General features: G+C 41.1%; 1 protein-coding gene across 3 annotated transcripts in view; it reads left to right on the forward strand.

The window, feature by feature from the left end:
* OSBPL3 (oxysterol binding protein like 3) overlaps positions 1-13,943 on the forward strand; it is a 195,945-nt gene that overhangs the window by 151,966 nt on the left and 30,036 nt on the right. For all 3 annotated transcript variants that reach the window (XM_069588163.1, XM_069588162.1, XM_069588164.1), the window contains 3 exons: positions 893-986; positions 5,117-5,367; positions 9,273-9,410. In XM_069588163.1, the coding sequence (XP_069444264.1) occupies positions 893-986; positions 5,117-5,367; positions 9,273-9,410 (483 nt within the window). The remainder of the gene's footprint in view (positions 1-892; positions 987-5,116; positions 5,368-9,272; positions 9,411-13,943) is intronic.

The raw sequence follows: 13,943 nt of genomic DNA on the forward strand, positions 1-13,943 counted from the left end.
TCTGAGTCATTAAGACCTCTTTTGCATAGTTCTGTGTGTTCTTGCTACCTCTTCTTAATCTCTGTGAGGTCCTTACCATCTCTGTTCTTTATCGTGTCCATCCTTGCATGAAATGTTCCTTTGATACCTCCATTTTTCTTGAAGAGATCTCTAGTTTTTCCGATTCTACTGGTTTCCTCTATTTGTTTGCATTGTTTATTGAAGAAGTCCTTCTTATCTCTCCTTGCTGTTCCCTGAAACTCTGCATTCAGTTGGGTATATCTTTGTCTTTCTCCCTTGCTTTTCACTTCTCTTCTTTTCTCAGCTATTTGTAAACCATTCTGACATTTTCCCTTCTTGCATTTCTTTTTCTTTGTGATGGTTTTGGTCACTGCCTCCTATACAATGTTACGAACCTCTTCCCTTGAATCTGTTTGTCACTTCCAAATCATAAGGGATTTGATTTAGGTCATACCTGAATGGCCTAGTGGTTTAAACTTAAGAAAGTGGGGAAAACCACTATAAGTACTAATATTGTTTATCTATTCATATCCATAGAAGATTCTCTTATTCACAAATAGTTAAAAGACAAATTGTAACTCATTCTACTCAAATGCTAACAAATTCTGTAAAAGCAGGCTGAATTAATAAGAATTTTTATAATGACTAAAATCTGGAATTTACTTGTGTTGCCCTTGTCAGAATGAATCAAGAATGTGTAAGAATTTTAATAACATATTTTCTGTCAACACCTCCTAGGCAGACTGGTGTATGGGGCTTAATGAAAACAGCACCCAAAATTATTTCTGTAGGTTTATAATGGATGGTTAAAGATATTTGATTATTTGAAGTAAAGGTTTTATGAAATCTGGCTTGTTTACTCTAATGTGTATTATTTCCTTTTTCCCCACAGATTTCTGAAGATGATTCATATGTCAGTGACATAAGTGACAACCTTTCCTTGGACAATCTCAGTAATGACTTGGATAATGAGAGACAAACGTTGGGTAAGATTTAAATTATTTGATCTCAAACTATTATTTGAGTGTTTGGATCTTTGCAGAATACTAATAAGTATATATGGAGTACCCGCTGCAGACGGAGAATGGAGCAAATTCTACATCAGAAACTTAAGACGTGGTTGCCACCCTCAACGGTTTTATGATCTAGGTAGAAACATGGCACTCGTGTGAAAAATGTATTCATTCACATAAATTTGTCTGCTCATGCAGATTTCTATTTTATAAAGTAAGGGCATATGAATCATCGTATGAATATCAAAAATTAATATACCAGATGCTCCTTGTGTGGTTAAACTTTCTGCAAACATATTAGAATATAACTTTTTGCCTTCAGGTATCTAGTGGCTTTCATAGTCTAGGCATGCTGTCGGACTTGTATTGTAAAAGGTCTGGTCTGAGTGCTAATTTAGTTTCAGATTCTTCAAGATAACTCATTTGAGAGTAACAAACGGCTGTGTCCTTGGGGATAGGGCTTCAGGTACCCTAAGATGTCCCTTTATATCTGGTTAATCTCAAGAGTGAAAATGATGCCCAGAAAGTGTGAGTTGGAACCATGGGGTACCTGGAGTGTCTGCTGTCTCCAAACAGCTCTGATTTAGGAGTAAGTAGACTAAAGCTTGTTTAGGAAGCTGACCTACCTTAGGAAGAATCTGCCCACAGAACAGGCTTCTATACGAGTCCTGTAGCATCAAATACTCCCAGTTTTGGTACTCAGTGTGCCTGGGGTCTGTAGGCTTATCTGTGCTAGAACACCGCCTCTTTTCATATCTATACGGAGGACAAGGACCGTGTCAGGTCCGTTTTGATGTTTCAGTGTTTCCCAGCTCAGTAAGTGCATGTTAAATATGATGATGAGTTGTGATCTGAATGCCAAAGAGCCTGCTCTTTGAAGGATTACAAAAAAGACAGGTAATTTTACTGTCTTCTGGAAGAACATCCTTCCAGCATCATACCTGCCAGAAGTCAGAAGCTCATTATGCTCTGTGTCATTCCTGAATTGTTTCTGGAGAGATTAACCCTTTGGTGGAAAAGTCTGAGAACCAGTGATTCAAAGGTAAAGACCAGTCATATAGGAGCAAGTTCATATGCTGTTTTTTGTAAAAAAAGAAAAAACCCAAAAAGGTGAACTGAAAGAGAAATGAGAAAGCATCAGTTATTTCCTTAGCAAACAACACCCACACTAAATGGGAACCCTCGTTGTAGATGACGAAGGCAGACAAACACCAAAGTCTCCTTCTATTTGAGGCCTTAGGGAGGATCCCAAGGGGAACCGAGGGATTAGACGGTTCAGAGCTCAAAGTTAGAACAGAGGGCTTGCCCAAGGACCTAAGACCACAGCTGTGCTGAGTTGACACCAGCCAGGAAAAGCATGTAAGAGGTGAAGACCAGTTCTCTCTCTTTTCCACAGCCATGTTGCTAGATTACTGACCAGTGTTTTCTTAGCTTGAACAAACACTGGTCCAAACCCAACTTTCTTCTTTGGCAATAATTGGAAGATTAGATCTCTACATATCAGTACTCTACTGAAAGGATTATGTGTAGAAATAACCTTTGCATCTTAGGACACATATTTCCTACAGAAGGAAATAGGATTGGATCCAGGTCTTGAAAAATTACCACACTAGAATTTCTTTGAATCCTTAGTAAAAGCTAGGTATTTAGAGTGTTTCCTATTAATTTATACCCCTCCCCGGCCTGCCCAAATCAGTATGCACATATTCAGTTCTGTCACTGCATTGGGTGCTATGTGGGGGTTCAATGGTTAGGAATATGGATTTAGGAACTGGATTTCCTCAGTTAATCCCAGCTCCGCCACTCACTGGTTATGTGTTCTAGGGCAACTTTCTCAAATTCTCTGTGCCTCAGTTTTCTTCATCTGTAAACCGGGGCTAATAATATTGTTTATCTCAAGAGGTCGTTGCAAAGGATAAGTGAAACAGTATATGTAAAGTGCTTGAAAGACTGTCACAGAGTAAAAAGCTAGGCATGTATTAGCCATTATTATTAGTAGCAGTATTGTTGTTCAGTTGCTAAGTCGTGTTTGACTCTTTGCAATCCCATGGACTGCAGCATGCCAAGCTTCTCTTTCCTTCACTGTCTCCCAGGGTTTTCTCAAACTCATGTCTGTTGATTGTGATGCCATCTAACCATCTCGTCCTCTGTCACCTCCTTCTCCTCCTGCTCTCAGTCTTTCCCAGACTCAGGGTCTTTTCCAATAAGTAGGTGCTTTGCATCAGGTGGTCAAACTATTAGAGCTTCAGCATCAGTCCTTCCAATGAATATTCAGGGTTGATTTCCTTTAGGATTGAATGGTTTGACCTTTTTGCTGTCCAAGGGACTCTCAAAGAGTCTTCTCCAGTAGTAGGGTAATATTTCTTTAAAACAAAGTATTTTGAGATTACAGGGAACACAGTTTTTAAAGACTCTTATCATTAGCAGCTGTTTACTTGATTTTTGCCCATGTTGAGCAACTGAAACAAATTCAGAATTTAATTCCATGTTTAGATTAACATGAGACTTCAAAGTACGACCTCACTTTCATATTCTCCTGTTCATCAAAGCAGCCTCAATATTCAGAGTGGTTGACTTTAAAATAAAATACCATTTTCTCATATGTTGGTATAATGCAAAAGGTTTCTTTTGAAAATAGGTTGTGATGGGGTGGAAAAAGAATTTCAGAGCATAAAGTAATGGAAGTTATCACAAATGAAAAAATTGATGAGTGTAAATATCTAAGACGTAAATGTTTCACTCATTTAAAAAGCTGTGTAGGCCAAATGGTAAAGATAAATGTCAAGTGGCAATTAAATTGTAAAGCAAATATAGAAACAAAAGATTATGTCTTAATATATGATTAGGAAAGCAGACAATTCAGAAAAGAATATTCATGAAAACATTCCAAGTCACAATAGGAATTTTTTAATGTAAGTTAAAACAAGGAGATAGCACTGTCCACCTAATGATTTGCTAAGAATTCAAAATGAATGCTGACAAGCCTAGAATGACCTCAGAACATGGACACTGGTACATGCTTGCTGATAAATGGGAAATTTTGAAGAGCAGTATGCTCACATGAGGGCTTTCCTTGTAGCTCAATTGGTAAAGAGTCTGACCGCAATGCTGGAGACCTGGGTTTGATTCCTGGGTTGGGAAGATCCCCTGGAGAAGGAAATGGCAACCCACTCCAGTATTCTTGCCTGGAGAATCTCCTGGACAGTGGAGCCTGGCAGTCTGTGAGTCACAAGAGTCAGACACGACTGAGCGACTAAGCACACACAGGCCCACATGAATCAAATGTCTAGAAATGTTTGAGTTCTTAGACATAATAATCCCACTTCTATATGTCCCCAGAAAATAATCAGATGCAATCAAATATATAAGGATATGTACATTAACTACTTTCTTTTATCATAACAAAACATTGAAACAAATCTAGAAGCCCAACAATAGATGAATGATTAAAAAAATTAGGACTTATTCTTAGCATGGAATTGTTTCACATTCATTAAAACTGTTTTAGAAGAATTCTGGGTAGCATAGAAAAATATTTATTTTAACTGATTAAGCAAAGCATTAAACTCTACAAACGTTGTGAAATGTATGGAGAAAACAATAAATGAAAATACTCTAGTATAAATGGCTACTATTTCTAGGTGGTGGGATAATAGATGACTTTTATTTCCTTTATAATTTTCCTGTAATACGCACAATTGTTTTATCAGAATTTGAAATGATCTTTTAAAAGATTTTTAAAAAATTTTATCAAAACTTGAAGTGCTTTTAAACAGAGTTAAGGAGATTAGAAGTAACCTACTCTGGGCATAGCAGTTTCCAATATTATCCTCAGTGCATATAAACTCTGAAGAACTAGCTTTTGAGCAGTAGCATGAAGAGTTCCCTGCGAAGAAAGTCCGTGAGTTTTAGTGTTTATAGTTTCAGGTGCTCCATTTAGCTGCTCAAGATTCTTTTTATTGTCTGACTTTCAGTATAATCTGGATAATTGAGATTAACAGTATCGTTGGGCACTTGCTCAGTAAGGAGGATTTCTTTTTCCTTTTCAGTAGTAAATTAAAATGAAAATCTGTATAAGGCAACCAGGCTGATTTCCCTTTCAGGGCCAGTGATCGATAGTGGGGGGGAGGCCAAGTCCAAAAGAAGGACGTGTTTGCCAGCGCCGTGCCCCAAGTCCAGTAACATCAGCTTGTGGAACATCCTGAGAAACAACATTGGGAAGGACCTGTCTAAGGTGGCCATGCCGGTGGAGCTCAATGAGCCCCTCAACACGCTGCAGAGGCTCTGCGAGGAGCTGGAGTACAGCGAGCTCCTGGACAAGGCCGCCCAGCTGCCCAACGCCCTGGAGAGGATGGTGAGCATGCACCCTGCCACTCACTGGCCTGCCTTTGCAGCTGAGCTGCGGGCACAGCAGGGCTCCTGTCCCTCCGCTTTCCACCTGGATTGCTCATCAGAGAGGCTCATTTCCCAGCCACCTTCACTTCCCAGCTCTGCCTGGCTGTTTTCAGTCACCTGGTCAGGAATGGCCATTGAGAGCGGCTTCCCTGTAACCGCTGCTGCCTGAGGATAGTTCTGCTCTGTGGTTTTGGGCTTCCTCTTTCTCCAGAACCTTCCATGTGATTGTTCTGATATTGCCTGGCTGGAAAACATGTCTTGAGGGCTGCCTGAGTGTTTGTTTTTACTACCCCGAGTGGGAAGAATTTAATTTTTTGAGCTCTTTTTTGTTTTGTTGTCCAGGGTAAATTTCCCATGAGAAAGTTTTGGTTTATTTTTGAAATTGTCCTGTCAGCCCCTGAATTTTTAGAAAATATCATTCAGTCACAGAAGAGGTTTTCACATCAGAAAGATTCTTCTCCCCCTGCCACTATTTTAAAATCAGTTTTTATCAGAGTATAGTTGATTCCCCTTCCCCACTTCTTCTATAGAATAAGTTAAAGGATAAAGATCATCCTAGAAAAATTAATCTTCTGTTCTCTACTTAGTATCAGTTCTAATCAGGTAATGGGGCTTCCAATAAAGGGGCATCCAAGAATTTCTCATCCTTCCCCTGTCTTATGGGGACAGAGGACAGGGGTACCTTGGTGATAAGACTGTGGCCAACTCAACCCTTTCTGTGACTGTGGCTATTTGCGCTTCAAAACTGAGTGCCTCTTCCTCTTTTTGCCTTCTGGTATGTTAGCTGCTCAACAGAAAGCTCATTGTGTGGGATGCTGGCACATCAGTGTCCTCCCCCACATTCAGCATCTCTGCCCTGGGCATTTGCTGATTGGCTGAATCGGAGGGCTCACCTCCAGCCCCAGGGACCCAGCCAGACATCACCCTCTCACTGGTGGAGGATGCCTTTGTTTTCTAAATTGTGCACATTCTGCAGTTTAAACTCTCGTTAAAACTTCAGTTTCTTCAGTAATCTGAGGATTAAGGGAAAATCTTAATTTCTGGTTGAAAAAGACATCCCATCTCATCCCATACCGTCTCCAGGGACTTCGCCCATCAAAGAGATTTTCTATCTTGATACTAATGATAATAGGAGTAGGAGAGAAAAACAAGCTGTTTATTTTCTGTCTTCTTTGTTACTCTTCCCCCAGAGAATTTCTATGAACAAAGGGAGGTAAATAGATTCCAAGGAAAGCGTTAAAAGTTATCATTTGTGGACAGTGCTTTTCATTAAAGAGCATGATTGACTTTGATGATGAAAGCATTTTTAAAGGTGTTTCATTTTTGTAGCGATTTAGAGACCCTTAGGATGTCAGCTGATTGATTGGAGTCATTTGACCTTGAGAAGTAGTTTGAGGAAAGGCACCAGTACATTAAGAAAGGAAAGTTCAGAAAAGCATTAGGGAGGAACCTAGCCCATGTAATAGGTTTGCTGCTCCAAGTATGAGGGTCAACTCTACCCCTGCAGAGATTCTCTCTCATGTCGCCAGCCCACAAGGAAGATGCTTTGTTTTGCCTGCTCCCTCCCTTCCTTCTCCTCCTGCATCATGAATGATTCCAGGTTCTTTTCAACATGTGTTCTATTAAATTGTGAAGGTGATTCAGGGTTGACTCAACATTCCATATAGACGTGTGGCCTTGCTGCTAATCAGAAAACAGACATCTGAGAAAGCAGAGAGAGGAACAGATACCCAGGTTTCAAGAACAGACTGAACTGAGCACAAGTTGATTTTAATAAGCTCTCCAGCTACTCTAGAGTGTTTATACACTCTAGTTTGAGGTGGTAAGGTGGGTCCAGCTTGTAAAAGGCATTGAAAATTATATGACTAGTGAACATTTATGAAAGATACCCAGCTTTTTTCCCCAATATAAGAAACTTTATGAAATAAGCAGAGAAGAGGAAACATTGAGATTATTACTCAGTATTAGAAAGGAAAATTTGCTATTGCTACTTAGGTTTAATTTTTTTGCCTGCCTCCCTCTCAAAAGACCAAAAGAATTCAGACATACCTCAGTGATATTGTGTATTTGGTTCCAGACCGCTTCAATAAAGCAAGTATCACAATAAAGTGAGTTGCATAAGTTTTTTGGTTTCCCAGTGCATATAAAACTTATGTTTACACTATACTTAGTCTGTTAAGTATGCAATAACTTTGTATCTAAAAAACAATATATATACCTTAATTTTTAACATCAAGTGAAGTGAAAGTTGCCCAGTTGTGTCCAGCTTTTTGCAACCCGATGGACTATACAGTCCATGGAATTCTCCAGGCCAGAATACTGGAGTGGGTAGCCTATCCCCTCTCCAGGGGATCTTTCCGACCCAGGAATCAAACCAGGGTCTCCTGCATTGCAGGCAAATTCTTAACCCATGCAGGAGACCCCTGTTCGATTCTTAAGATTGGGAAGATCCTCTGAAGAAGAGATAGGCTGCCCATTCGAATGTTCTTGGACTTCCCTGGTGGCTCAACTGGTAAAGAATCTGCCTGCAATGTGGGAGACCCTGGTTTGATCCCTGGATTGGGAAGATCCCTTGGAGAAGGAAAAGGCTACCTACTCCAGTATTCTAGCCTGGAGAATTCCATGAACTTTATAGTCCATGAGGTTGCAAAGAGTCAGACACAACTGAGCGACTTTCACTCACATACCTTAGTTTTAAAAATGCATCACTGCTAAAGGAAAAATTTGAAATATGAGAATTGCCAAAATGTGACACAAAGGCATGAAGTGAGCAAATGCTGTTGGAAAAATGGCACCAACAGACTTACTTGCTGCAAAGTTGCCATAAACCTTCAATTTATAAACATTGCAGTTTTTGCAAAGTGCAATAAAGCACAGTAAAATGAGGTGGGCCTTTACTGTGGCTCTTCAGTGTCCTGAAAGGGGAGCTGTGCAAAACACTGAGACCCTCACAGCCAGGACCAATAAGATTCTTCTCGTTTCATATTCACCTATAATTTTCCTTAAAAAAAAATTTTTTTTGACCATGCCACGTGGCATTTCATGTCTTAGTTCCCCCAACCAGGGATTGAACCCATAACCCATGCATTGGAAGCATGGAGTCTTATCCAGTGGGCCACCAGGGAAGTCCTTTCTTTTGCTTTTTGAGTTCTCATTTTTCCTCCAAGAAAAACAAAACTTCTTGAAAGCTACTGTGTTCTGTCCTATGACTCATTACCCAGGCTCAGGAAATGACTCGCACAGATTTTCTTTGGTCAGATGAGTTTTTTTTGGTCTCTGCAATACCAAATTGCGAATCCTAAGTTTTTAGGATGCTTATTCTTAAATTTTTTTTTATCTTGGAGTCTAGTTGATTAACAGTGCTGTGTCAGTCTCAGGTGTACCCCAAGTGAATCAGTTACATGCGTAATGTATGTATTGATTCTTTTTCAAGTTCTTTGCCCATTTAGGTTATTACAGAGTATTGAGCAGATTTCCCTGCGACTTACTCCTGAATCTTGAGGGAAGTTTGGCTTTAATGCTCTTTGTCCCTCTCCTCCTCCAGAACCTTAGGACAACGTCAGGATTGTCAGATAGTGGCAGATTTCGAGGGACTGACTCACCATCTTGAAAGCCTTTATCCACCTGCAGGCATCAAACCAAAGGGACAATCTGATTCATTTGTCTCTGGGGCCAAAATGAACACTATTTAAACCCACAACTTGAAACCAAAGTCCATTCGGGTGTCATTAAACCAGGGACAAATCTTTGCCTTTTTTGAAATAAACAGGAAAGAGAGAAAGAGAAGCTATATTTTGTTCATGTCTTTGTGAAAATAAATTCCTTTGTGATGGAGGAATAACCAGGTTCTTGCCCTTTCGCTAGGTGTACGTGGCAGCCTTTGCAGTGTCCGCATATGCATCTAGCTATTTCCGTGCCGGGAGTAAGCCTTTTAATCCAGTCCTTGGAGAAACATATGAATGTATTCGTGAGGACAAGGGCTTCCGGTTTTTTTCAGAACAGGTATGTATACACCCTTTTTTTGTTTGTTGGGAGAAGTTGCTCATGTCTCCCATTAAGCATGCTTTTGGAATATTTATTTCCCACCTGTCACTGGCTTCCCAGTAACAGAGATAATTACAGTGCTTCTACACATAAAGAGAGAGATCGGTTTCCTTCCGCTGAAACCTTGCCACCACCCATGGGCTTAAAGGTGCTAGCCAGGCTGGGGCTCGCTTGGCTGTGTGCATCACCACAGTCTTTTCTGTTTAAACGTGTAGCAGAGAGGAATTTTCAAAGCACGAAGCATTTGCCCAAACTGCAAGTTAAGAGATTTAAAGTGTGCAGCCTATCTTGCTGACATCACCGTTCTAAAACAGGAGCACTGCCATCAGAAGCAGGAGCACCAAATAAATGCATTATTCTTGGTTTTGATTTAAGAGAAATCATTCGTTCATATATTTGTTCGCTCTATCCATAAATACTTCTCAAGATTATACCACATGCCTAGCATTGTTTTAGGCGCTGGGGTACTGTACTGGGTGATGGGCCAGAGGCAGACGAGAACATCCGTCCCTCAGCTAATAGATGGACAAGCCTTATGCTCACACAGCCCGAGTTCCCCGAGGTTCCACAAGACCCCTCCCACCTGTTAGCAGTGGGTAATATTCAAGAATTGTATCTCTGGACTCAGCCAGCCTAGATTCCAATCTCAGCTCTCTCTCTCACTAGGTTGCAACCCAGGGCAAGTTCCTTAACCTCTCTGTACTTCAGTTTCCTCTTGAAAGTGGCGATGATGCAGACTCAGATGGTTTTGCAATGATAAAATGAGTTATTCTCTACAAAGTTTAGAGCACTTATCCTTGAAGTAGGAATTGTTGCATGAGGGTTTGCTATCCTTATTGGCCTATGTATGACAGCATAACTTGCAGTAGTGGAATGTTGGGGACATCCACAATATCTGTCAATAAGGAATTGTTTAGCTGAAATAGAGTGCAACTTGACTGAAAATAAAGACCACTTCTCTCCCATTGCATTAAGGCAGCACCTCAACAGGTCTATCCCTAAATGTTATCCTGGGAACATGAAACATCATTGGTTCCCTCCCAATTTGTAGAAAACTGAGGATAAAAGGATGAGTTGCTAAAACATGATTTTCCTCCTATTATCTTGGTGCCTGCTTTACAAGTGGGCTTCTTTATAAGTGGACTGGTATTATGGAAGTAAGAAGGGGAGGGTGGTGTGACTGAGAGTCTTATGAAGATGGTGCTGGTCTTAACTGTGAATTATGAGCAGCGTTCTCTGAAACTCAAACGAAAATGATTAGTCAACAATCCCAAAGCACATTGTCAATTGTTTTCTGGTTAGCAGTTAAAACAAGAATTTAAACACTGATATTCAAACAGTAGGGGTTTAAATCAGTAGTTAAAGGGTAAGATAATGTGATGCAAATTCAACTGGGTTATTTAAACACTAAACCTAAAATGGAATGCGAATACATGAAAATATAATTTGGTTACCATGGTATTCTTAGCGCTCATGTGAAAAAAACAAAGGCCAAAAATAGCTCCAGACTACAGCAGACAATCAAGACAGGATGAATAGGCGGAAGAAAAGAGTAGTAACACGCGCTCGTGTAACACTGAGCTTCAATTCCACGAGCCCCTGACAGGGCAGGGCTGATTTGGGATCTGTGGCTCCCCTGTGGTGGCAGGGAGAAAGTAAAGGGAGCCCCTGGATGTGTGTGCACAGAGATGGAAAGAGTTACATAACTTAGTCTTTAGTTCCATGAAATGGATCCCAAGGAAATAAATAAGAAAGAGATCTGGTCATTGTTAGTAGCATAGGGCGTGCTAGGAGTGATATGGACCGTTCTCATCCTAACCCCACCACTGTGTGGCCTTGTATAAGCTACTTAAACTTTCTAAACCTCAGTTATTTATCTGTGAAATAGGGATGATCATGCTTAGTTCATAAGCTGCAGGAAGGATAAGTGAAATAATGCACTGAAACTGAAGCTCCAGTACTTTGGCCACCTGATGCGAAGAGCTGACTCATTTGGAAAGACCCTGATGCTGGGAAAGATTGAGGGCCGAGAAGAAGGGGACGACAGAGGATGAGATGGTTGGATGACATCGCTGACTCGATGGACATGGGTTTGGATGGACTCCGGGAGTTGGCGAGGGACAGGGAGGCCTGGTGTGCTGCGGTTCATGGGGTCGCAAAGAGTAAGACACGACTGAGCGACTGAACTGAACTGATGTGAAGCACATTCAGTACTTGATTATTGCTCTTGTACTGAGAGGCAAGGCACCTTTTAAAATGGTTTTTAATACCCAGTGTTATGAACAGCTAGAAGATTGTTGAAGTAATATATCCTATATCTACTCTACTGATTCAGATGGTTCGAAAGTGGCATAATGTCACTGCTGAGTCTCTGACAGAAAGCCATCCAGGAGGCTGCCAGGAGTCCTAACAGCTGGCTTCGCCTTGGGAATACCACCATACTGATCACGAGGGAGACACTTCGTCTGTCTGGAATTTAGCCTTATAGCATAGGTAGTTGAGTCTTTTAATACATCTGAGTGTGAATGAGTCTCTCAGGGACAGAATCACACTAGCTAAGTTTATAAGAGACGGATCTATAAATCAGAATACTACCCTATGCCTTTAGAATATAAAATAGACTCGCCATGGGCACCAGATGGCTTTGGTCAGCCTGACCAGGGATGTTTTCCCATAGACAGATTTCTTAAGTAAGACAAAATTGTGGTCATCACATAAGTGTACAGTGAGATGGAGAGATAACTGATTAATTCAATGTGCCAGGCTGTCTGCTGCCCCAGGAGTGGAAAGGGTTTTGACCAGGGTCCTCCTTTCCCAGCCAGCAGGCAATATGTCAATTCAGCCTCCTCTATTCCCTCTCTTGCCCTTGTTGGTTACATTGACCAGCCTACTGTTGTGCGTGAAGGCTTTCTAATTTAACACATCTAAAGAGAGTGCCTGAGCATTTATTCTGTTTTATGCTGGTACCTGCCAGTCTGGCTCCTTCTGCTTCTAGCCCAGAAGACGCTCTGTTTTGGAGACAGCATGACTCCACCCGTGTCTGTATCTGTAGGTGATGGACTGCAGCTTTCGGAGTTTGGGGGCTTCTTTGCTTTCTTGTACTTCTCTACAATGAGTAGAGGTGCTGAATGACTGATGTAATAAACTGAACAGAACCCCTGAATTAATATTTTGGGGTGGAACTCTAGTCTAAGGAGGACACTGATGGAGATATCTCCAGGTGAAAGGACCTAGAAAAAAACAGATCACTCAGCTTTTCTACTGAGTTTTCTAGACAACAGAGTTGGGTGATTTGGAAAGTGATTTTTATCCATTTCCTCCAAGCCCTGGGATTTCATTTGCTTGTGGTTTTGGTGGGGATGGGGAAATGTTTGGAGTTGTCGGTGGCTAAGGAAGTTGAAGTAAGTGCTACTTCACAGAGTTCAGCTACATGGAAGCTTGCCCTCTTTATATTGTCTCTCACGTAAAAGGCCCAAAAATGCAGTATCAAAATGACTCATGCAGTCAGAAATGAGAGAAAGCACTTGCTGTTCAAATTTTCCTCCTAACAGTTAACTAGTATAGTGCTTGCAAAGTACTTTATGCTTTTCAAACTTGATCAGGATCTTGTTTGATCTTCACAATAACCCTGTGTGGCCAGTGAGGCAAGGATCAATTACAGATGAAAAAACCAAGGCCTGGCCCATCAGAGCCTTTCAGTGGTTCTCAGCTGACACCCTCTGTCTATTCCAGTATCCTCTCTCCCTGACCTTTTTTTGGTATGCCTTGTGTAAGTTTAGTGACTGTGCTCAGAGCTGCCAGAGTCATCAGTTGCCCATGTGAAAACAGCCTTTTGTACTCTGTTCAGACTATCGGATTTGCCTGTCATTGTCAAGTAAACCTTTCATCCTGCAAACTCACATAGGAGTGTGTTGTCAACTCCCATTGCGGGCTGGGCAGTGGCCTTTGTGAACAAGGAACATTCAGGAATCAGTCATAAACATTCCTGTCACATGTGCTAACCTCTGACTGTTCCACCTTCTCAGGGGAGCGGTTTCCTTTCTGCCAAGAAATCTGATTCAGCTTTGGTTTTCTAAATAAGCCCAGAAAAGGGAGAATCCAGGAGGAAAGGACTTCCTTTCCCTTCTCGGGGACTAAGGGTCCGGCCAGCAGGTTCTTCCTCATTGGTTCTCGGGCAGCCTGGATGGAGTTTCATCAGGGACTAGACTGGTCAGAAAAGTCATTTCAGTTTACTTTGCTTCTTTTTTCTGTACCTTTGGAAACAGTTTGGTGTCCATAAAGGATATGCTGTTAAGCTATTGTCTGAATGTGGCTTTTCCTGATTACCAGGAACTTCAGCTGTCAGGTCAAGTCATTTTCAGCATTTACACGTCCAGCCATGACTGTTGAATTTTTGATTGAAAAGCTGAGCAGAGTTATTGAAAGTTACTAAACTGTAAGAGATTCAAATGGAGTCTTTTTTCCTTTGCTTCACAGACACAGCTCTTCTTC

Source organism: Ovis canadensis, chromosome 4, assembly GCF_042477335.2.
Source record: "Ovis canadensis isolate MfBH-ARS-UI-01 breed Bighorn chromosome 4, ARS-UI_OviCan_v2, whole genome shotgun sequence".
NCBI classification, from domain to species: Eukaryota; Metazoa; Chordata; class Mammalia; order Artiodactyla; family Bovidae; genus Ovis; species Ovis canadensis.